The 26,121-nt window shown below is 36.5% G+C and overlaps 2 protein-coding genes across 2 annotated transcripts in view; both read right to left on the bottom strand.

Annotated features, from left to right (window-relative positions):
* Positions 1-1,140: 1,140 nt before the first annotated feature.
* aph-1 (gamma-secretase subunit Aph-1) lies at positions 1,141-9,721 on the bottom strand. Its single transcript, XM_071658125.1, has 5 exons — positions 9,474-9,721; positions 7,690-7,809; positions 6,311-6,411; positions 3,694-3,944; positions 1,141-1,964 (listed from the first exon to the last, which is right to left on the bottom strand). The coding sequence occupies exons 1-5, from the start codon at positions 9,584-9,586 to the stop codon at positions 1,770-1,772; spliced, it is 780 nt and encodes a 259-aa protein (XP_071514226.1). The 5' UTR covers positions 9,587-9,721; the 3' UTR covers positions 1,141-1,769.
* A 2,357-nt stretch (positions 9,722-12,078) lies between these two features.
* Positions 12,079-26,121, bottom strand: part of rdgBbeta (cytoplasmic phosphatidylinositol transfer protein 1) — a 30,467-nt gene continuing 16,424 nt past the window's right edge. The window contains exon 9 of the mRNA XM_071658428.1: positions 12,079-24,279. Coding sequence (XP_071514529.1) covers positions 24,076-24,279 — 204 coding nt within the window. The 3' untranslated portion in view covers positions 12,079-24,075. The remainder of the gene's footprint in view (positions 24,280-26,121) is intronic.

The following is a 26,121-nucleotide window of genomic DNA, read 5'->3' as shown; positions in this document are numbered from 1 at the left end:
CTAACTGTCATGTTGTGTAATGCACCTAAAACACAGCTCCCTATCCACATCCAGGCCCCACAAACCTTTTCATAGTTTATCCTGAGATGCTTCACATGCCCCCTCCTCTTGATATGGATTCTCCAAATTGGCAAATTTAACAAGAGAAATGATGTCACAAGAGGTGGGAAGAGCAAATGTTGAAACCCGCACCACAGAAGGGGAAGAGAACACAGCGAGGGAACCAGTAAGATCACATCATGGCATCCAGGGGGTAACTTGACCAGCACATATATACCTTTGTTCTGGCCTGATTTCCTTTCCTTAAAATGGTTCATTGAACAGAAATAGGAGTAAATTGCTCTAGTTATCTCAAATGTCTCCATCCATCCTAATCTAAATATTCATACTTGCTTGCCTTCATCTATTCCCAGCACCACCGCGCCCCACAGCAAACAGCATCACCATCCCGTGCCGGCAAGGTAGCACCAGGAATAGACAATAAAGGCCACATTTGTTCACACTCAGTCTCTAGCTGACATGTGTAATGCACTAAAACCACAGCTTCCTATCCACGTCCAGGTCCCAATAACCTTTCCATGGTTTATCGCAGATGTTTCACATGCCCCGGTTCAGTCTCTTGACAGCACGTCGACTCCAGTATACCCTAAGTCACATCCTACCACATTCTTTGCTACAAACACTATATTTCATCATAGAAATTAGTAATGACAAACATTGTTCTTTTAATTCAATAGCTTATTATTAATAGAAATAACAAATACTGGGGAGTAATCTTCTTTTGTAATTTTTTGTTTACTAAGAGTGAGAACTGAACACACATATGTATATCAAATGGGATAAAGATAGAATAAGGAGCTCCGAACTTTATCCTCATTTCTTTTTCTTTTGTAATTCTATATAATTCCCATCTGTAACTAGATAAGAGACTGAAAGATCTTACCAATGTTTTATGAAAACCAGTTTCCTCGGCTCTTGATATTGCATGGCATGAATGGTACAATCCTATAGTAAATTAGCCTTGTTACAGATGAAAAAGTAAATTGTCGATATACATCACCATATTTTCCACTATCCAATGACTGGACAGTCCCAATCTTTGCAAACACCAAAAGGACAAGGGTAAAGTATCACTACATAATAAAGCAACTGTTTTATTCAGTAAATGCAGAAAGTTTTCAAAACTAATATGAGATGACATAAAAAACCTATTTTGGCACCTCTTCCAGTTACCAGTATTAATGATATGAAGCAACAATGTTGCAAAAATGTTAATCTGAATAGGATTAAATGGTGCACTGCCTAGTCATTGTCTTACCAAACATATAATACTAAAAGTTACAAATTACAGCTAGCAGTTGAATGAGCAAGTACCTATGTCCATCATAAAACCAGGTTGAATCAAATGAGAGAATTCTCATTCCTGAGATCTGGCTAACTCAGAAAGGTTGGCTACCAGAATTCAAAAAGTAAATGACGTTCAAGATATAAAATAAATAGACATTTATGTAAAAACAATTCAGACTGCAAGCCTATTTTGTAAATTCTTTAGTGTGGCCATACAATGTGTTTTTCCAAAATAAAGATCAATCCAATGACCAATTACATGTATGTTGAAATTTCCACTTTTAAGTCTTGCAGCAGCAAATCCCCTCTATGCATAAATTAAAAAGGTCATCATTGACTGATGAAAACGTATATTTTTGTGGAATTTTCTGTTTCCAGTTCATTATAAATGTTACTTACAAAACTATTATCAGCACTAAAGTTCACATTCCACCTCCATCTACCATAGTGTCCCCACCTTCATTGGTATTAACATGCAGGATCCTTGAATGTCCCTGGATGGCAGCTTTGATGGTTCTGTGTGAGCCACCAGCCACAATAAAGGACAGCACTCCTGAGAGGACTGTAAGGATCCATACAGTTGGAATGGTCACAGCATACATTGGGTTCATCAAAGTCTGAAAAGTATTTCAATATTTCAATGACTTTAAGCATCCTTTCATTTTCAAAATAATAAGTTTAAGCTTCATTTCATTTTCTAAATCATAAAAATTGCATTACTGGAGATTAAAAACAAATAACTATGATGACATAAAAACAACAAATACTTTCCTGAAATAGGAAGATGGAAAGGAATAATGGGAAAAGTGTGAAACTTATACACTGAAGTGCTCATCCACCACTTTTGAAGTCACATTGCTCCACCCTAATCTGAAGCTCTGTACATGACATCACCTTCAGTGTCAAGTGCACTGAGGAGTGTGTGAAAAGGGAGTTTACTGTATGTGAGGGCAAAGTTGGATATTTCTAATGGTACTCTTAGTCTCAACAGTATAAATTGCATACCTTAAATACAACAGAACAGGAAAAGGTGGTTGTGTTTAAAATAAAATGCTTGATGTTAATATGTGGTGTGAAAGAATGACAGCACAAGTGAGAGGTGTGGTAATAAGCTAAGAGCTGATCATGTAAAGAATTATAGCATAAAAGCAAGGTGTAGTAATAAGCTGATATGGTGTGGACATATGAAGACGTTGAGTTTTGAGAGACTAGCTAAAAGGATACATGTCGGAAATTAACAAAGCAAAGGGGAGTACCTTTATACCTAAGAATACCTACAAACTGATTAAGCCTACAGGCAGGGGTAGTGTGGTGCTCACCATGTCTGGTTTGATGACTAAGATGCCTTCTCTCTGCTGCTACTTGCATTACATAATTAACTACACTGGGCTCATCTGGGAATAATTTCAACCACATGGCAAGTCTTCATTTAAATGTTTCTGTATTCCTTCCTAAAATGTATCTAATTTCTCCGAGTAGTATATGGAACAGTTGTTCTAGCTTCCTGGCTGGGTTCTCATATATTTCTGTGTTTCATTTTCAGTATGTTCCATGGCATTCTTGATTATACAAGTCAGTATCTTCCTTAATGAGAGACTATTAGATTCAGTCCTTCTACCCTTATACCTTCAGCTGTTTCTTGCTCTTCTTTCAAGGTTGGGAATGTTCAGTTCTTTCAATCTTTCATAAAAGTTCATACATTTCATCCCTTAATTTTGCTCATGAAGTGCCTTTGAATTTCACATTGCTTATTTCCATTTACTTCGTTGGTGACCATATGACAGTAGCATTCAATTTTGCTTCTTATGAATACATAATTATTTTCATCAATAGTTTACTGTTTACAATCTTGTAGTGAAAGTTCCCACAATCATACTCATTACTTGGCTCAACAGTGCTATCTTCATGACATGTTCTCTGTATTCTAGTTTCTTATTCATGATGACATCCATATCTTTAACATTTGCAAAATGAGATGAAAGGATGGAGGGAGAGAGGCTCTGCAGTACCTGGCTGTACACTGAAAAGGGTGATAGGCATGCACAGAGTGAACTGGAGTAATACACTATACATCAAGCAACAAGCTGATAATGGGCTAAAAGAGGGCATATAAAAAAAATGTCAGGGAAACTCATGGAAAGGTCTGTTGTGCTTAGTAATGGATCAAAGGATCTGGTTTTGGTGCATTATACATGACAGCTAGACTGTGAATGTGAGCAACTGTGGCTGCTCTTTGTCTGTTCCTGGCCCAACTCATGGAATGACATGACCTAGTAAATGTTTTTTTCTTTATCATACCAAAGAGAATTACATAAATTCAGGGTTTATGAAATAGGTAATACTTACTATACACGATGCCAGCATGTGACATAAAATAACATATGCCAGTTGAAGGTATGCACGGCGATGGATGGCATTGAAGAACAAAACACCCCAGAACACATGGAGCAAAATAAATGCCAAGCTAGTGACAGCTGATGCAATGAAAAAATTGGGAGGGTCCCCTTTCAACCCAATGGTTCCTGGCCCAGTCATGTCAGCCAAAACATTCACCAGAGAGAATGCACCAGATATCATTCCAAAACCCAATCCAGACACTGAAATACAGAGAAGGGAAAATTTCAAATTTTTGATGATTCAGCTATATCAAAGTTCAATTGTAACTGTCAAAATATTCAACACAAGAAAATACAAAGTAGATATAGCACAATAAAGGTTTGCACGATATCATAAATTTGTGGTTAAGGTTCTAGTGTTATAACATTTTAACCATACCTTTTCAAGAACTGAAAACATTCACCTTGATTGCAGATCATTATTCCCAAGAAACCTAAGTTACCCCCTTACACAAAGATTTTTTTAAGCATATACACATGTAGTGTCAATTTAAGTACTGAAGCATGAAAAAATTTTTCTATAACAAGCAAAACCCTACGATCATCTGAGAGGGGTATTTCTTAGAGGGAGTTTAAAACATCAATTCACTATCCCTTCCAAATGAGGTGTACTTATGAGGATTCATCACTTTCTACTATTGTAGGATTTGCATAGTCAAAAGAAGCTCATTCACAGAGGTCAATGTCTATACAGTATCTTACCCAGGCCTATGATATTGCAACATGGAGGTACAGTAGCATTGGCTGGTCATTCTTCCTCCATTCAAAGAGCAACCACTGGTGTCTATGTCTTGGGTCTCTTACAAACAAGAAATGGGTCAAAAATGAACAAAAGAAAGTAAAACACAAGGTAAAATTAACAGATCCTCATTATGCTCACTCTACAGTAAAGAAATGGTTTTTCTCCTTTTATAATCTACATACCTCACCTGCAGACATAACCCTATGAGCATCTGAAAACATACCCACAAGAAGAAAGAGGGATTTATGAAGACACCTATAGAAAACTAAAGAAAATACTGACCCTTGATTACAAACAACCCCTACTTGGACTATCCTTTTCTGATGGGAGTTTACCCAAAATATAAGGAAGGTCAACCAGATCTCAATGAACAAAAACATTTGTTGAATGTCAGAGTCCTCTTGCCCATCTAAACCAAGAGATTCATTAACCTTTCAGTCATGAACATGATGAAAAAGTTGCCTTCCCCTGCTGGAAAAATATCAGATATAACTGAAAGACAGACAACAAAATGATTCATGCACTCAAACAAACACATCCATTTAAACCATGAATATCACTGAACATTGATTTTTAGGCATTAAGTGTAATCATCATAACATAAGGGATAATGTCATCATACATTATGTAAAGCACTAAGACTGGGGCCATCAAAAGCTGACAGAGAAAGGTTAGCACATGATACCCCTGGGTTGCCTTGGAACCAGAGGGACCTGGGGGCCTACAAGAAACAAAAGACAGCAGCAACAAATGATAATTTCAATAATCTTTCTGTCTCTACTTATAATTTTTGTTTTATGATAATTATTTTATCAATATCTTTAAATTTCATCTCCCCTTTCCCATGCCCCACAGAGGCCTGAACTCTGAGGATTTTGCACTAGTATTCCTGCCCTCTCAGGAGGCCTGGGCAAGACCTAGGTCAGAAGACAGCAGTTGTCATAACACTATTTTTCTTTTTTACACTAGAGGTTCCATTCACAGACAAAACCTCCCGTCAAGGCTGGGCCATAACTGAAATACAGACAGATAAATGAAAGGGAAAAAGAATTGACAAGGGAAAGTAAATACAAATTCTGGAGGAAGTGAAAAACCTGTCTCAAAATAAAATATGCCAGGTCTTAGTTACTGAGAAAGACATGAAAGGATAGAGAGTTCCAAAGCTTCGAGGTGTAGGGGAAAAAAAAGAACAATTATCAAAACAGTCCACCCTTGAGTTGCCAAAACCACAGTAATCATATGATGCAGTATTGCATGGTCTACCTAGTCGTGGAGGCACATAAGCAGCCAGCTCTTGGAAGCAAAAAATAGACAAGGGAAAATGAACCAATATTGCACCATAGGACAAACAGAACAAGTTTTGAAGTTAGCCTAGGGGAGTTTATAAGTCTGACTGCTTTCAACTTAACTCTGTTAAGTAAGGTTGCAGTTCTAGAACCATCCCAGATGTGAGACTAATACTCCATACAAGGATGGATTAGTCCTTTGTATAAACAGAGCAACTGTTTGCAAGAAATTTTGACATCCAAACAATTCTCAGTTTCTTAAAGGAAGACTTAGCGCCAAAACATCAAAGGCCCAAGCAGGTTTCTGTACAGTTGTTGAGTCCTATGATCACGCACCTGCCAGCCTCATGTATTTCATGATAGCCAAAAAGGGTCACTGAAGCATCAAAGAAACGTTTCATTTTGGGGACTGTTTTAACCATCTAATGTGAAGTATCTCAGATAATCACTCGGTCCTGTCAATAGATGACAGAATAAGAAAAGAATCCCTAAAAAGCTGTTATAGAAAAATGAAAAGTACTACACATCATAACACTCACCATAGGCCAGAATATGCTTGTTCTCCACGATTTGCATATTCCCATCGCTAACCTTCTTAAGGCCTCCTTCTGCCTTTTGAATGAGTAAGAACCACAGAAAACTGGAAATATCAAAAGCATCCATATTTGAAAAGGCACATTCAAACTTTAAAGACACACTAAATATTAGTTTATCAATTTTGTACATTAACAGTGATTCTACTCTTCTGAAATAAATCTATTATTCTTTGAGTAACACATACAGGCATCTAAGAAAAATCAGCCTCAGCAAATGAGGCATAACAAGACAGAACGCTCCAAGCATCAAATATAAATAAAGGAAAAAATGCAGCTAAAGTTTGTCAACTTTCAAAATGCCATAACTTTTTAATTTACATGTTTTACCATAATGTAACTGAGCATCCATAAATCAATACACCACACATGAAAAATAAGTGTAAATAATCTAGGATAGTGTGGTTCAATAATAATCATAAGCGTGTGTTCGAATTTAGAGTAATAGGCCAAAATATTATAAAAATCACACAATTTTTTCTTATGAAACTAAAATTCATAATGAAATGCAATCATACTTATCTGTAATATTAAGTCCTAAAGTTATGCCTTTTCAAATATAAACAAAATATAACTCGAGAGGCATTTTGTATCTGGGATCATAGGCAAGGAAAACACAAAGGGTCTTGTACATTTTGGGGGATTCAGCAGGAGTAACTATGTCCAGATTGACAGGGGGTTAATGTGTTCCCAGTGGAAGGGAACAAGGGACACATGTCAAAGGAGCCTTCTGCAAATGGGTCAAAGTGACCAGCAGAGTGCCCCAGGATTCTGTTTTGAAACCATTACTCTTACTGAACTATGCAACTGACTTGCCTGAAGGTATGAACTCCTGCCTGAATACATTTGCTAATGAAGCAAAGGTCAAGTTATAAGTGTATAAGTTCATGTGTCATTTTAACATATTATAGGGTATCAATGATGACATACAAGTGGTAAGACAGGCTGTATGAACCTGATCCACCCCTAAGGAACTGGATATAAAGTTATGATAATGAGACAAAATAAATACAGTTAGTGCTCTTGCATCCATTTAAGAATGGACCTTGCAAGTTCAATACGAAATCTGAATAATATGCATAACACTCAAACACAAAGGATGGCTAAGGGGACAAAATGTAAATGCATTTAGTTTTTATTTAGGGTCAAGTTGAGATGTGGCCATATGCTCTTGTTCTTGCATGTGTATAATTCATAGCTTTACAGACCTATCAGTGGTAACACCTTGAAGGGTAAGGTGCTGCAAATATAAACAATGTATGCTAGTCATTCCCTCAAAAGAGTATCTAGCTTAATATAACAGAGCATCTCAACACAATACTCACCGAAACAGCTCCTGAAATAAGACGGAGAAGATGACTCCAAAAACAAGGGTGTCCTGTATCTGGGTGAAGGCACTATAGAGGATGGATGAAAACAGCAATGCAAGGAGCCAGAAGAAAGCACTGTGGAGAAAAAGTATGATGTGACCATCTTTACAGCAAAGACATTCGTACAAAGTTTTCCATAAAGTCAATTCACACCATGGCACTTATGCCTTTCACCCTCCTGCATGTTCAGGTACCAACCACTTAAAATTTTGACTGCATACTTGCATCTCCCCTGATCACTTAAAACCTTATCTACTCCATCCTTCTATCTCCAATCTGGTCTACCCCTTCTCCTAGTCTGCTCCACCTTTGACTCATAAATCCTTTGTCATCCTCTCCTCACTCTTTCTCTCCATACAACTAAACCATATCAGCACATCCCATTCAGCTCTCTCAACCATACTTATTACCTTACCTCTCTTTTACCCCATCCTTCATTACACAATCAACCTTACATATACCGCAAGTTGTCCTCAAACATTTCAATTCCAACACATTCCATCTCTTCCGTATATTCTTATCTATAACCCTTACCTCACTTTCATAAAAAAAATGTTTGGGCTACAATAACTTAAACCCACCTCACGCTCATTTTTACTAGTGTTTCACTTTTGCACAGTCTGAGTTTAGAGGTAATACAAAAATAACATGGATTCTAAAAAGCACTGCAAAGGCAAAAATTATCTAGGCCATGGGAGTATGTTTTGAAGCATTGTTTTGCCATACATGATCAAGGACAATATATGGTAACAGTAAATAAAACAATGCTATACGTCAAAATAACCTCTGATATTCAGTATTAGAATCCAAACACCCCAACAACATTGTTGTTAACTTCCTTACACCACCTTAGCTGCATACTGGTAAAGTAAATGCACTTAAACACTGCTTGGTGTATGTGCCTAGTAAACAAACATTCCAAAAACTGAGAACAATATTTTTTACAGAAAATACCTTATATTCAGGCTGCTCAGAAAAGTTAATTGTATTATTACCATTTCGCACTTTTCAGCGAATTTTGTTAGGTTTGGTTGTTTATGTCATAAAAAGAAGGATATCAAAAATGTTAATACCATAGTCTAATGGTTTCACAGATTCTACTGATTTATAAAAGTGTTTCAATAAATCGAACCCACGTTTTCCCAGGTCATTATATCCCTGCCCACTACATTTATTTCAACAGGATAAAAAAATAATGCTCCAATCAGACACTTCTGGTCTATACTATTTCCTCTATGTAGTGACACCAGTTCACTCTTATGTGGCACTTCCTAATCTGTAAGTCATTTCTCTGGTGTCCCTGAACTGGAACTCTAACCTTACTTTGAACCCCACATTTCCCAAGATTATCCTACCCCTACCATTATCATTTTAAGAACGTTATTACTTAAAAACAATACTTCAAGTCATACCCTTCAATAAACACCAGTTCTACTTGGTACAGAAAGGCCTTTCACAGCATTTCTTTCAAATTCATGCATGATTTCTGTTGAGCCCCAAAAAACCTTTAACCACCTTATATATATTAGCCCAAAGTCCTACCACAATGGCTTAAAATCTAGGTAAGAACATCAGAAGATATTACGCTGACACAAATCCTTTGATATGATCCTTGGAAACGTTTAAATATACGAGCGTCCCAACATACACTTCTAACAAACCTAACAACACTGACAAGAAAATAAAAATGAGAAAACCTGTCATATCATGAACATAACATCTAGTATTTCCACACTAACCTGGCCACCAACATAATGGTTCTGATGGGATCTGAAGCAATGGTGATGGAAAACATAGATATAGGAGGCCCGAAAGCAATCAGCGCACATCCGAAGAACTGGGCCACCGTCATGATTATTCACAAGTAAGGTTAAGACGAGTAAAATGCGAATATAACTATAGAAATCACTGAAAGATACTTCCAACCCTCCACCTATCTGTCACTGTTGTTGACAATCAACAGCACTACATCTGGGAGAGGTGTGTTCAGCCAATCATGAATGTGGACTATCCTGCTTATAGAAAGACAACCAATCAGAGCCTAGCATTAGCCTGAGGGAAAACAACCAATGAGTAATGACACTAGTAAAGGTTAAAATCTAATAAAAAAGGAAATATGAAATTTTCTTGAATAAGAAATTTGATGCGAATGCTATTTCTTCTGTTCTCATATTCCAGTACTATTAAGTACAAAAAAAAGGTAAAGGGATTTTCCCACCTTTGTCATTGTTAAAACCCTCCTCAATACTGTAGTTGCTTTTACTCATCAAATCATGATTAGAATGCTAAGTATAATAGGAATTTCCATTTATGTGTATGCTTTTACCTCTACACTCTGATCTGATTCATTGGGACCAGTGTCTACATTCATTCCACCATGCGTAAATGGTCTTCATTGTACGCGTTTCGAAATTATTCCTTTACAATCTCCATCTAATATAACCATAACCGTAACTAATCTCATTGCTAACCAATACACCACAAACCTATCAACCGTCATACTTTATGAACATACAATCTTGAGCAAGGTTCGTATATGCACATTACAAATGATTTGTTCACACATAGCCGCACTTCTTTCTTTATCCTCTGTTATACTACAGAAGTACGCAAGTTCGTATATTATCTACTTTAATATATATATATATATATATATATATATATATATATATATATATATATATATATTTTTTTTTTTTTTTTTTTCCCGCTGTCTCCCGCGCCCGCGAGGTAGCGCAAGGAAACAGACGAAAGAAATGGCCCAACCCACCCCATACACATGTATATACATACGTCCGCACACGCAAATATACATAACTACACAGCTTTCCATGGTTTACCCCAGACGCTTCACATGCCCTGATTCAAATCCATTGACAGCACGTCAACCCCGGTATACCACATCGCTCCAATTCACTCTATTCCTTGCCCTCCTTTCACCCTCCTGCATGTTCAGGCCCCGATCACACAAAATCTTTTTCACTCCATCTTTCCACCTCCAATTTGGTCTCCCTCTTCTCCTCGTTCCCTCCACCTCCGACACATATATCCTCTTGGTCAATCTTTCCTCACTCATTCTCTCCATGTGCCCAAACCATTTCAAAAACACCCTCTTCTGCTCACTCAACCACGCTCTTTTTATTTCCACACATCTCTCTTACCCTTACGTTACTTACTCGATCAAACCACCTCACACCACACATTGTCCTCAAACTTCTCATTTCCAGCACATCCATCCTCCTGCGCACCACTCTATCCATAGCCCACGCCTCGCAACCATACAACATTGTTGGAACCACTATTCCTTCAAACATACCCATTTTTGCTTTCTGAGATAATGTTCTCGACTTCCACACATTCTTCAAGGCTCCCAGAATTTTCGCCCCCTCCCCCACCCTATGATTTTTTTTTTATTTTTTTTTAATTTTCCAAAGGAAGGAACAGAGAGGGGGGCCAGGTGAGGATATTCCCTCTAAGGCCCAGTCCTCTGTTGATAACGCTACCTCGCTAATGCGGGAAATGGTGAATAGTACGAAAGAAAGAAAAAGAAAAATATATATCCCTGGGGATAGGGGAGAAAGAATACTTCCCATGTATTCCCTGCGTGTCGTAGAAGGCGACTAAAAGGGAAGGGAGCGGGGGGCTGGAAATCCTCCCCTCTTGTTTTTTTTTTTTTCCCAAAGAAGAAACAGAGAAGGGGGCCAGATGAGGATATTCCCTCAAAGGCCCAGTCCTCTGTTCTTAACGCTACCTCGCTAATGCGGGAAATGGCGAATAGTATGAAAAAAAAAAAATATATATATATATATCCCTGAGGATAGGGGAGAAAGAATACTTCCCACGTATTCCCTGCGTGTCGTAGAAGGCGACTAAAAGGGGAGGGAGCGGGTGGCTGGAAATCCTCCCCTTTCTTGTTTTTTTTTTTTTTTAATTTTCCAAAAGAAGGAACAGAGAAGGGGGTCAGGTGAGGATATTCCCTCTAAGGCCCAGTTCTCTGTTCTTAACGCTACCTCGCTAACGCGGGAAATGGCAAATAGTATGAAAAAAAAAAAAAAAAATATATTTACAAATACAAATTTACAATACAAATTTACAAATGTACATATTCATATTTCATTTTCCATGTTTTATGGGTCTGAACCTGTTGGCAATTTTAGGATCAATCCATTCTCTGGCAGGATATATGATTAATATGACAGATTAAAGAAATTAATTTAATAATCCTGTATCATGAAAAATTCTATAATACAATAAGTCCTCTGCAATTTATATTGAAAATAAACGAGAAAATCAACTCTAAAGGTTTACTTAGATATGAAAAAAAGGAAAAAGATACAAGTTAAATACTTTTTTCATAAATACTTTATTGATCATGACCACTTGCTATCAGTAGGAAAAAAAAAAGACAGAAAATGCTAAATAAATCATCCACATCTACTTCAGGAAAATAATGGCTTCTTGAAGATCCATTAATATCATAAGCATATTTACAGCATACTCAGTAATATATGTGATAAATGCCTCACATTATTTTTGTCATACAAATGTATATAAAAATAAATCTATAAAAGAAAATTGATCATATCTACAGATTGTATGTTGAGAATCTAGAGAAAATCAATCATATCTACAAAACTTAAAGAGTACAGTGAGTATCCCTACAACCTACCCTCTTGTAAATGTAATAGTTTTAATGAAATTACTTCAATTTTTAACATTAAACCTAGTTATCTTATGCAACTAATTTTAAATAAAAATATACCAAACAGCAGTCAACAAACACATGAGAAGATGATTGACAAACAAGATGGAGCAGTACAATGTTACCCAGTCTTTTTAAAATGTAATAATGAAAATGTATTGGGAGGTTCTGAAATCATCTCAGAATACACCCACTAAAAATAACTGTAATGTCTACAGTGAGTATGCTTACATTTGATATTTTTCAAGTACATACTTATTTCAAAATAAAATTTATACAATAAACTTCTGTGTAAAGACATGCATCAAACATAATGCCATAAAATTTGAATGTTAATCATATCTTTCTGACTCTATTTCAACACACAACTTTCATACTAATTTACAATGAATCTGGGTTTCACTAACTTTTATATTTTGTTGCTGAAATAACTAATATGAATATTCCTATAATCAGCCTCATAACATGAATAAAAGAGAGACTTAAGAACCTAAAGGAATTAGTTATTCGGTCTTGCTTATTTTCATGACTCATTTGGTCACTGTTATGAAAAGATCATCCTGTAGGATAGTAAACTGTACAGAATTACTGGTAAATTGCAACTTTATAATGTTGTACATTTATATAACAAAATGGCCTTGCATTTCCCATCATTCTTTAAGGTAGCTCAAGTCCATACTTAAAGTATTACATTCCTGTTTGATCTCTTGCTGTATGAAAAGATAAGCATCAGAAGAATTAACCTGAGAAAAAAATAAATACAGTTTGGTATTTTGCAAATGAAATTAAAAGTAAAAATAAAAAACTATGAAAACTCAGGTTTTTGAACTTCATTGAGTAAACATTTCACTACTAATTTACCTTTTCCTGTTTAAGAGTTGGTAGGACCAAATTACTGTAAAATAGCTTCCTTTTTTCATATTCCTTTGCCATCACAATCAAACTATGCTAACAGCTATAAGGTGTTGGTGAATATAAACGAGAAGAGTACATTTGTAAATTTAACAACAAAAACACTGAATTTCATGTAACTGATTAATATAACTTCCCAAAAATTTTAAAGCAATTACTAAACAGATTCTGTTACTAGTAAGATAATAGGTTGAAATGTTGAAAACTGAATCCTGATTAGCAGTTTAAGTCTCAATGCTACCTTACTACCTGTTTGTCAGAAAGGACAATAAACAAGTTAAAATGTTAAAAAACAATTTTCCAAGTCACTTCAAAAGATTATATTGATTATGTAAATAAACCAGCTACAATGGCAATACCATCTTTCCATGTGAGTAAAAATCAAAGTTTAATGATCATACTTGAACAAGTATTTCTAAAGGGATAATGGAAAACTGTCTGAACTTCTTCAAGGCATCTCAAGAATCAGATAGGTACAACAGTACACTGTGATATTATTCTTAACTTCATATAACATTAGGACCCCTACAGCTTCAAGGATGTGCTACAATCAGTAGCAGGGAAGTGATGGACTCCTTTGGAGTAAGATGTTCTTTGACAAAACTTTACTTCTTTTTATTCATTGACAATGCTACCATCTTGCCCAAGGAGACTTTCCTCTTACAGTGTTACCACAAGCAGAAGTCTGCTAACACTGCTCACTGTGATATTTATTCTACTTACTTGTAATTGACTCAGGATATCTTTCTAAGAAAGGATCCTGGTGCCACCCAGGGCCTTTTTTCAGGAGCTCCTGCAGCTAGAAGGCTGCACTACTTTCAGTGGCACAGAAAGAATGGACTCCTGAAGTGTGAAGTTATTTGAGGAGACTGTACTCTCAATGATAAAGCCATGCCAAAGGTGACTTTTCAAGTACGGTACAGCCTCTTGCAAGCAAATTCCAGTAACACCCACATTGATATGAATATATAATTACTTTTTTACTATAAACTGAAATGCTAGAGTAATGTAGTCTTTGAACATACATCTTACTCTCTTATGCCTAAACAATGAAAGAATGATCCTCCTGATACAATCTCAATACTACATAATCAGCATTCAATTCTATGCAACAGGACTAGACTTCTACCATTTGAACCTCTCTATAATTAACCATAAATCCCAAGTAGAAATAAAAAGCTTACCCCAGCCTTACACTTCAGATACCTCTACTCACAGATGCCTCCATCCCAACATATATAACACAGACAAAACAGTTATACACTGAAACAACCCAGAAAACACAAAACAACTGCCCTTCCAACTGTCTTAAAGTCCAAACCACCATGTATACACCCATTAGGTGGCACACTTCCCAGACATAAACATTTTCCTTTGTACACTCTGGACATCACACATCCCAAAAACACTACAATCAACATTTCAACATATCCCAACATCCTTCATTCCCACAATGTTATCACTATAATAAATACATCGAACATGTTCAACTTAATCTTTTATGGCAGCTGAGACAACATGTGCAACAAAATTCCCCAGTCATGGCCATCTCGTTCATGCTAGACAATGGATGTGAGTGGATGTGGCCTTTCTTTGTACGTTTCCTGATGCTACCTCGCACTCGCAGAGGGTGATGATGCTGTTTCCTGCGGGATGGGGTGGCGCCTGAAATGGATACGGACGAGCAAGTATGAATATGTACAACTATATATATGTATGTATGTATGTGTATATATATGTATATGTACATGTATGTGCATACATGTGTATGAGAGTTGTTGGTCTTTCTTCGTCTGTTTTCTAGCACTAATGCACTAATGTGGGAAACAGTGATCAAGCTATGCCTTCGTTGTATATCAACTGACTGTTATATTTCTTTATTGTATCTCCGCTGATGATATGATTATTACACAAAAGTGCACTTGGGAACTTATTGTGTTTCATTTCTCTGTGGATTCATAGGAATATTCTTGATCACGCACTCAGTTGTGATCCTTTCTAACACAGGAATATATCTATATTTCTATTCATCATACTTGATTGCTGTTTCCTGCACCAGCGAGGAAGTGCCAGGAAACAGACGAAGAATGGCCCATCCACTCATATACACATATATATACATGAAAGGCCCATACAGGCAGATATACATATCAACATATACACATATACATATACATACATACATATGTACATATTCATATTTGCTTGCCTTCATCCATTCCTATTGCTACCCCGTCCCACAGGAAATAGCATGAATATATTACTCACAGATCTTCCCACCTTCAACAACACTGAGAGAACAAATACACAGTGAAATGGACTGACAAGCACTAAACAAACACCCTCCCAACTCATTCTTAAAACATCACCATACCATTCATACACCCTCCTTAAACCACACACTTTAGACATATGCAAGTTATACTTTCTCATTTATGCTCTAGGCATCATCCATCCCTAAAACACTACAAACATCTGTTCACCATAGCTTATGACCCTCCATGCCTATAATGCAACTACCACAATGATGACACAAAACATGCTGCTCAACTGCACATTTTCCTTACAGCACTTTATGACCTGTGGTCCCACTTAATGGACATGGCTGGCATTGTGAGTGCTGTGGAAGCTCCACAGAAGAAGGAAGAGGTTCCTGGGACAGGAAGATAAGTAGGTACATGCTGTGTGCAGAAACAGCAACACACTTAAGTTACATCTGCTAAGTTACAATTCTAAAGTACATCTACATTCACTGTAATTACATGAGTCAAAAGGAAGTGCATACATCAATGACAAATATGACAGACAAAAATGAGATGTTTTACTTTCTAGTAAATACTGATACATAGCATGTAAAACTAAACATTTTACATATTTCCCATAAAAATTATATGAATTGTGCTCCAATGGATTCTTTAAAATATATCATCATGACATTTGTAATAAAAAAAACCTTGAAAAATAAGTGCACAAAGGCAATCCAGTTAAAAGCAAATAAATAAATCGTTCACTCTTAGAGTTAAAACTTTCATAAGCACAACAAATACCACAGAAAACTAGTCAACAACCAAAACTCAATGGAATAAGTTGCTACATCTTTTAACTTGACCTCTAACTTTTTCAAAGGCATTAATTTCTCTTTGGACATAACAGTTATGAAAATCCCATACATATCATTTGTATTTCATGATACATGAATGGCAGTTCAATGGTAGCTCTGTGAAACATGAAAAGACTTCAATGCTCTCACTTTGTATAAGGCACATTTATGTATGGAATAGTTTACATTAATCTAAATAAATAAAAGCATCCTGCAGTTAACTGATAAGTTAGAAGTAATCTCCATGAAAATATACTATGGTTACATTCCATATGTCCAAAATCCTGACAGCAGCTTGGAAGGGCGGCAGTACATAATCACCATCTACATCTACATTTACAGTTTTTTGAACATCAAGGCAATGTTCTCTGATTATAAAAACAACAGTAAAATGGTAGGCTGGGAGATGAATTACACGTGCACTCCATACATTTTAGACAACAAGGTAATAAGTATAGATGCTGGACAGGGTCTTTATTGCAAATAAAGTAGTGTTGCGATATAGCGCAAGATAGATACAAAAAAGTTCATGCAGTATTGAAACATACTATATTGTGACATCCATATCCATGTAAATAAGGTGTTGGGGACAGAGGCGGGAAAACATATACTCAAAACGTGTTGTAAATAATGGAAATAATGTATCAAATAACACTCAAAATGTTTTGTTAACTGAGAAATGAAAATAATATACAACACAGTATCTGCCTCTCTGTCACATCCATATTTCTTCGGGACTCTGGGAAGGTTAGATAAGGTTTTTCCTTTCTTAATGTGTAGATAATCATTAGTTCAAGCATTAGGTAGGAACCCAATGAAGAGTATTACAAAGAAAAAATACCTGTAGAGAAAAATACAATACAATTTACTAGAACACTCATCAAAAATTATGAATGTTTTTAATGATATACAATTGCTTCACCTCAGCTACTTGCACTACAAACATTCTACCATCCCACTCATATTACCACTATTTTTCTTAATGTGTAACTTATTGTCATTTGTATATTGTAAGCATGTTAAGTTAACCTTTTCAAAGGAAACGCAAAAATACACAAAGTTAGAACTCAAAACTAAAAGGATAAATTCAAGGTCTTCTGCCTACAGCTTGTGAAAAATGAAATCAACCATAAATTCATAATAATGGTGGTTGACTGGAAGGCACGTCAGGGTGTAACTCAAACCCTCAATGCTGCTTTGTGTTATTTGTCAACCAAAAACAAATTCCTCAGAATTGAATAACTTTAAAGAAACCAAGGCTAAAAATATAGCTAAAGAAGACCTTTCATATGGACTTTTACCTGTCCACCTCCTTATACATACAGTGGAGTGCTTCTTCCACACTGCTTACTGCATGAAAATAAAAATGGATGGAGGAAGGTGTCAAAAAGAAAATATTGTTATTCAGGAAAATATATAAATTTAGACAACCCTTAAAGCCCATCTTGACAAGCTATTGCATCAAATAATTACTGTGTCACCACTGACAACTCAGGGTTGGGCCATTTTGATAACTGTTTCTTTCCCTACACTTCAAAGCTTTGGAACTCTCTACCCTTTCATGTCTTTCCCAATAACTATAACCTGGCACATTCTAAAACAGATTTTCACTTCCTCCAAAATTCATAAATACTTCCCCTTGTCTTCTTTTTCCCTTTCATTACACTCTCTATATTTCAATTGAGGAACAGCCTTGATGTGGACCTCCAATGTGGGGAAAAAATAAATGTCGACAAACCAACACAGAGGATTGGCACAAAGTAACCATAGTAACACAGGAGTTAGTTTTATAATGACTGTAGAACAGCATCAAAGATATCAGGGCGAGATTAAAATCAAATTCATAAGTTCTATGTAAGAACAAATTGTGCTTACACAAAGGACAAGGATCAACACTTAGTTGAACTCTACAAGTGATATGATATACCTTTACCTACCTATCTGTTTAACTATATCTCTGACACTTGTTCCAAAACTGGAACTCACTCAAGGGGGTGGCTACAGCAATAGAGGCCCCATAACTAGTCAACTGTACAATAAAATGTTTATGGGTAGGAAACAAACAATAGATGAATTATGTAGTCCACTAAGTCAGGCACCAGACAAAGCTTTAGAACCAACTCACAACACTGAGAAATACAAGATGACACTCTTGCAATATATCAAAAACAAAATAAACCACAAAGCAAGTAAACTGGTTTCTACTGATTTCAGATCCAGTTCATCCATACCTGATCTGATGTGTAACCTTTCTCCTCTATATTCTTTTGGAGTTCCAATTTCATGCATTCTGCAACCTCTACATCAGCTGTTGCAGCCTTACCTGACAGTCACATTTCTTTGGCTAACACATCTGATAAGTTCAGGAAACCAGCCCTGGATAATGACAAATTGACTTTCACTGACTTGTCTACCTTCTTTCCTTATCACTCCTACATCCTCTTCAAATTCGATAGCTTTAATTCTAATCATTTTTCCAGTCATAGGAAACCATCTTCATCCGCATCGCTTGCACCAGATTTTCAGGGCATCCTTGACCTTAATATATGATGGTATCCTGATATGCAATACATGCGATTCTATACTGTAATAATAGTCCTTATACAACCCTTAATCATCTTCTAAAACAAATAATCAAGGTAAGATATGATTAAATATAAATATGTGCAATGTCATATGTAATGCACCGAAACTACAGCTCCCTATCCACATCCACATCCAGGCCCCATTCATACATACATATTTGCCATTTCCAGCATCAGTTAGGTAGCGTCAAGAACAGAGGACTGAGCCTTAGGGGGAAAATCCTCATTTAGCCCCCTTCTCTGGACTGAACCAAGGCATGTGAAACATCTGAAAAGGTCTGTGGGGCCTGGATGTAGATAGGAAGCTGTGGCTCTGGTGCATTACACATGACAGCTAAAGACTGAGTGTGAACGAATGAGGCCTTTTTGTCTGTTCCTGGCACTACCTCGCTCGAGGGGGGGGGGGGTGCTATTTCATGTGTTGCGGGGTGGCGAAGGAAATGGATGAAGGCCGCAAGTATGAATATGTACATGTGTATATATGTATATGTCTGTGTATGTATATGGTGAAATGTATACGTATGTATATGTGTGTAAGTGTGTGGGCATTTATGTATACACATGTGTATGTGGGTGGGTTGGGCCATTCCTCGTCTGTTTCCTTGCACTACCTCACTAATGCAGGAGACAGCGGTTAAGTATAATGATAATACTCTAAATATCAAAACTTCACCTTATGCCGGCATAAAGGTGAATTCACAATGTACAAGATTTTACTATATATTAAAATCTAAAGCACACATACATAATTCCTTTTACACACCTATTCTTAAACTGATCATGCCTAGATGCTATTCACTATCTTCCCTCCACAAAATTATGACTGTAACACATAATGTGAAAACAAAAAGTCATACGCCTCATCTTATCTATTCCATTCACAATTGGCAAACAATAACAATTTCAACAGCTTCCCTGTGCAAAAGGAAAAACCTACAGCAACCAACTACATACACTGTACCTTTGCCCCTAATAAAGTTAAGAGGTGATGGTAAGATATGGCTGAGAGAGAGAGAGATCTGAATTTTTACAGCAACTTTTCCGAGCCTTAATATGCAAGACAAAGGTATATTAAGTTAACAGCCTTAATGCAAGCCTAGTGAGACTGGATTGAGTTATTTATCTTTCAATGAATTTCAACACTAAAAATATCTTCCCATCTATCTATCTATATCTCTCATGCCTGTTCCCACTTGAAACTCCTTCCCAATTGGAACTCCCTCAAGGGGGGTGAATGACAATAAGGGGCTCCATAACTAGAGAATTTCAGCACTGCTTCTTAGTTTTTAGTGCCTCACCCTTAAAGGCTAATGACTGAGGGCAACTCTAGTGCAATGTTTGCAGAGGTTCCTACCTAATGTTCCTAATGATTACTTCCAAAACTTACTACCATTATTCTGATATTAAAAAAAATCTTCATATCCTCCATCAATTGTTCAGATGAGGTTACAGTCAAAACACATCATTAATATATCATCATATCTACTAACAACTAGTAACATCCTCCAATTTCATACTCCTCCAAGCTTTACTTGTTTGTCTTGAGTATATAAAAACAAAATCATAGCAGTATAGAGTATAACCCTCAATGGTTTGCCTTATGCTCAGTAAAGATTCTCTAAAAACTTGAAAACCTTTTCCCTCAGCCAAACATAGCCTGGACAACAGGAAAAGCTAATATCTGGGTTGGGAAACATTTGCTCACTGACTACTTAGAAATATAGATAAATGCCTATCCAACGACGCAAGATTACTAAAGATTCTCATCTTACCAAAGGGCCTACAAAGATATAACGATCTGAATAACTCTTAACAGGCAATTTCTCTATTAATCAAACATCCTCAGAAATGCAACATCTTATCTAGTTGTTATTCATTAAATTCAATCCAAGGAGTGAGTTCAATAATAATTCTCAAAGTATCTACCTTTTCTGACATGGGATATGGCATATAGCACACAGAAAAAATGAAAATTCTTTACTTTACTTGTAAGCTGTTAATCCAGAAAAAAAGATACTGTGGATGTAAGAGTTTTTCAGGGGTATGTATAATTCTTTTCATATATTTGTACTATACAACAACCTACAGTGAGGTTAACCTGTATGCATTACACCATGTCATTAGTATATGCTATTTGTGCAAAATAACTGCTGTCTTTAGTAATAAACAAACTTTTTCAAAACTTTTGGCCTCGTACATCAATAATTTCTTCACACAACAGGCTGCAATAGTATCAGCATATTGCTGAGTACCAGCATTAGCAGACATTCAAAATTTCTATCTATGGACAGTATCATACAGTGAATACAAAACACCAATAGCTATACTTTTTAAAGAAAGCTGCATGAATCTACATTATCTCAAATTCACATAAAACTTATCAATATAGATATGCAAAGTAACAGTGCCTCCTGTTTTATGGACAGATGCAATCTACAAGGCATCCTCACAACCCATTCCACTTCTGTGACTTCACAAATCATATGTGAAAATTTCATTGCCTAAAAGGATCACCATGGGCACTGAAATATCTCACAGATATTTGAATAACCTTACAAAAGCTGTAAGACACATCAATATCCCGAGTGGTAACACTGTGTAAACATCGGCACTAACACAGTACTATCTTGTAGCCCATGGTGAGGCTTACTTAGGGAATTAGTGACATACAGTCTTTCACCATTCCTTCAGGTGATGGTATAAGATACTAAAATATAAAGTAGACTCTAAATTGCCTACAGGTGATGGTATAAGATACTGAAATATAAAGTAGACTCTAAATTGCTTACAGATGATGGTATAAGATACTAAAATATAAAATAGACTCTAAATTGCCTACAAAATTAAAACTAAAGCATAATCATCCTCCAAAGTAATACTTTTCCCAGAAATAATTTCATTGGCCACTACTGTATGATTATACAAAATATATCAAGAAGTGATTACTTAGAAATCTGCAAGCTTTATGAGTATATATGTCGTCATCTGCAAATGATAGATTTTTTTGTCAACAACTTAGTATCTTCTATATAATACCACTTTCACATCTCTCAAGGCAATGAACTTTTTAGCCTGTCACCATCTGGAGCACTGATGTGAGAAGCTAAGGGCTGCTTTTTTTTTTTTTTTTTTTTTACACTATCATAATACATGATGGGTCAACGAAATATTCTAAAAAAATCAAATGATAAAATTTTTTGGCATTTCCTTTTCATTCTTCTACATCTTTGTCATTCTAAGCTTCCTTTTACTTGACCAACTTGTGGATACTTGTTCAAAAGAATCAATCATTTTTAACACACTTTCTGGTGCAAGCAGGGACTGCCTCCTTCACTGTGTGCTATTCAACCAAAATAATTCTTCAGCAAAGGTATCATGCACTGCTGTTTATTATTTGATATATCATATTGTGAAGATGGTCAGTAAATCAATGGTTGAAAATAACCATACATAAGCCAGTCTGCACTGAAAGCAACGAAGACCATCAAGGACAAAAAAAAGGATAGAGATCCAATTTTGAGCCAATATCTGATATGATAAAGTCTACAGATCACTTTCTGATATAAAAAAGTAATGTCTGGAAAGATAAAGCTTCCTAACTTTAATTTCCTTACTCACACTAACACTTTGCCCACATGCACACTCAAGACAAAGATATTCCCTATAATCTCAGCTCTTGCACATCTCCATGCATCCAACGATTGCTTTCTATAAAATCAATTTCCTTCTCTGTGTTTTATTATTTACAGAAAATCTATTGCAGAAGAAGCACAAATAATCATAAGACAGCCTATACATTAAATCTCAGTATGTAACAGTAACAATTAGAAAACTGATATTTCACTGAGTGCACCAGAAACTCTGCATGATTTCAATATCCAGTATAGGATTCTATTCTTATTTCAATTGTCAAAGTAAGTAATGCTGAAGTATGTAGATGTGGGCTTTCAAATATAGGGTTAGGTATCAAAAAATCAGGGGATATAACATGAACTGGTTTGATCATGTGAAGAGGATGCAAGACAGTTGGTAAAGAAATATGTAAGGGTGTGAAACAAAAAAGGAAACACCAAGGGAACATCTAGCACTCTGTGAAGGGAAAGTAACGAAATGTATTGGGGAGTGGATCCAGGAAAGTGTGAGGTGGATGGAGGAAACTATGGTGTGTTTGGATATGGCAGCCTGGATTCTTTTCTCCTACCCAAACCAGGGAGGATTTCCTGGGGGTAAATAGACACCAGATATATATATAGAGAAAATTAGACATAATCAATGGATCAATTAATGACAGTACAATGTCCACAACAAACCTTGTCTACCTCCCCATACACTTTCAAAGGTGATGTCACACTTACATTTTAGTGCTCTCTCGTATCTCCTTTGGCCTTGATTACCATCTGCAGATGACTTGGCATGGAATTGGCAAAGTTCCTTAAGTATTCTAAATCCATGTTTTGGGTCCATTAGGTCTTGATCTGAATGAGGTGAGGCACTGATGAGATGTTGCAGGAAGCAGTTGCCTGATCATGCATTCTGAGCACCCATTGCACCTAGAAATTTCATGTGTACCTACATTTTCATTCTTCCAGATAAGAATTCAGTTTTCTCCTCCTTAGAATGGTAAGGTGGACGAAAGACAGTGCCCAGAAGCGGAATTCCAAAAATGAAAAGGCAACCAGGAGTACAGAAACAATATCCTTCCCTCAAGATAGACTGGCACACTATGGCAGGTTGCATATGCTCAAACTGTTAGAAACATTAGTCTCAGCAATCAGATGTATAATTATTTCACCCTGAGAGCATCATACACTTGTACCCACAATAAACCTTAGCCATGTACTGCTTTTGAAAATGTATGAGACAAGGCAAACTTTTTCTTTTGAGAATCAACTAATCTGCAGCCTTTTAATATATTTGAACAAAGTGATCAAACCAGATGGGAAAAAATTTTATGTTAGAATTATCTTCTTTCCTCTGCATATCATCCATTCTCCACTTCATGCAAAACAATTCTACTTCCTTTAAATATATCTAAAAATATTCTAAGACCACTTAAACCAAGAGGAGAGATAGCTAGTCTTCTGTGGTGCCATGGGAGTACTGGAGCTGGTACTTATGGATGAAGTTGAACCCTTTTCCTTTAGTGTCTTTTTCTCTGCACATCTGTCAAGATCTTCAGTTTCACCATCACTTTGATTATCATCTCCTTCCTCAATTTCTCCAGCAGTGCAATCAACATCTGTAGACTAATTGAAAAAACAAAAACTGTAGACTCCAAATTATTACACGTGTCTTTCTGAACCTAAAATTCACTTCCTGCACTTTCTATCTACAGTATATAAAAAGTATGGATCCAATATATATATTCCATTCTTATATATGAGCACATCACTTTTTTCATAGAAGAGCCTTTCTCACTTATGCAAAGTAAACTTCAGGAACAAATGAGCAATGGCCTCACTTCCACACATCCAAACTCTAGCTGCCATATATGATGTACCTATACCAGACCTACATTCCAAAGCTAAAACCCAAAGACTACTTAACATGTTACCTTGACCACTTCATATGCCCTGGTTCAGTTCAATGACCCTTGGAATCTTGAATCTTCAAGCCCTGATACTCTTCAGTCTCCTTCTCTCCATACTTTTATATCCCCCTCCCCATGTTCCTTCTATTTCCAAAAAATAGATCCTCCTTGTCAATCTTTCTTCAATCATCCTTTCCATATGCCTAAAACAATTTTGCATACTCTGGCCAGCCCTCTCAATTGGGCTGCTCACAACCACACCTCTGTCTGACCCTGTCATTTCATACACAATCAACATGCTTAATGCCCATATAAACTTCAGGCATTTCACCACTAGCCTATCCAATCCCTTTTTTCTTTGGCAATGAAGTTCCAAGATCTGCAATTGTGCAACATCATCAGAACTCCTGTACTTTCAAACATACATATCTTTGCCCTTACAAATACTTATCTTTCCTTCAAAATGCTCCTTAATGTACCCAGGACCTTAACCCTCCCTTCCACCCAATAACTCATCTCACACCACATGGAACCATCCTTTACCACATCCCCTCCCAGCAATCCAAAGCATTCCATTTCCTTCAGGTTGTCCCATTCAAAATAAAATAACATTCAAATAATTGTTTCGTTCCTCCCCCTAATTGCATTATTTCTGTTCAGTTTCCTTCCCTTGGTCCAAGCCTCTCACAATTACCTGTGTCACCACTCTGTCCATGAAGAGGTCGAAAACCCATGGTAATACCATACATTGCTGATACAGACACATCTTAACCTGGAGCAACTAACTCTCCCACCTTCCTGATGGCACATATGTATCACTCTCTTGGTAAAACCTCATCACTGCATTTTGTAACTTCTCATTTACTCCATAGCCTACATCCACAGCACCTTCCATGAGGCATTTCTGTCAACTTGATTGTATGCTTTATCCATAACTGCCACATATATGTCACTCTCTTTCTCCAAGTAATTCTTGCACATTCTTCAAAGCAAACACCTGGTCCACATCCACTAACTTTCCTAAAACCAAACTGCTCCACCCCAATCAGCTGCTCAGCACATGACACCACCCTCTTAATTACCATTCTCCCATAAACCTTACCAGTTATTATTCAAAAGATTTACACCACTATAATTCAAATATTCATTTCTGTCCTCCTTGCCTTTATACAATCATGCTATAAATACACTCCACTTTATATGCACTAGGACCATATATGAATCAAACACCCTTAGCAATCAACATCATCACCCTCTTTCTTGACAAAGTCAATCCTAACCATTGTCAATCTGCTGAATTTCACTTTGCACAAGGTTAGAGTTACCTAGTCTTTTTTTAACCACCCAGGGTGCAAGGGCCTAGGGGTTTAGTCAAGTGCTATTTACTAATGACACAGCACTGGTAACAGAATTAACTGAAAATCTGCAAAATATGGTGTTTGAGGTTGGGAGAGTGTGTGAGAGGAGAAAGTTTAATGTGAATAAAAATATGGTTATTAAGGTTAGTAAAGGAGACAGACAGGTTGGTTGGTGTTTCAATTTGAGTGATGAAATTAAA

The sequence above is a fragment of the Panulirus ornatus genome, chromosome 66 (assembly GCF_036320965.1).
Source record: "Panulirus ornatus isolate Po-2019 chromosome 66, ASM3632096v1, whole genome shotgun sequence".
NCBI classification, from domain to species: Eukaryota; Metazoa; Arthropoda; class Malacostraca; order Decapoda; family Palinuridae; genus Panulirus; species Panulirus ornatus.
The sequence above is the reverse complement of the archived record's forward strand: the minus strand, read 5'-3'. Positions and strand labels throughout refer to the sequence as shown.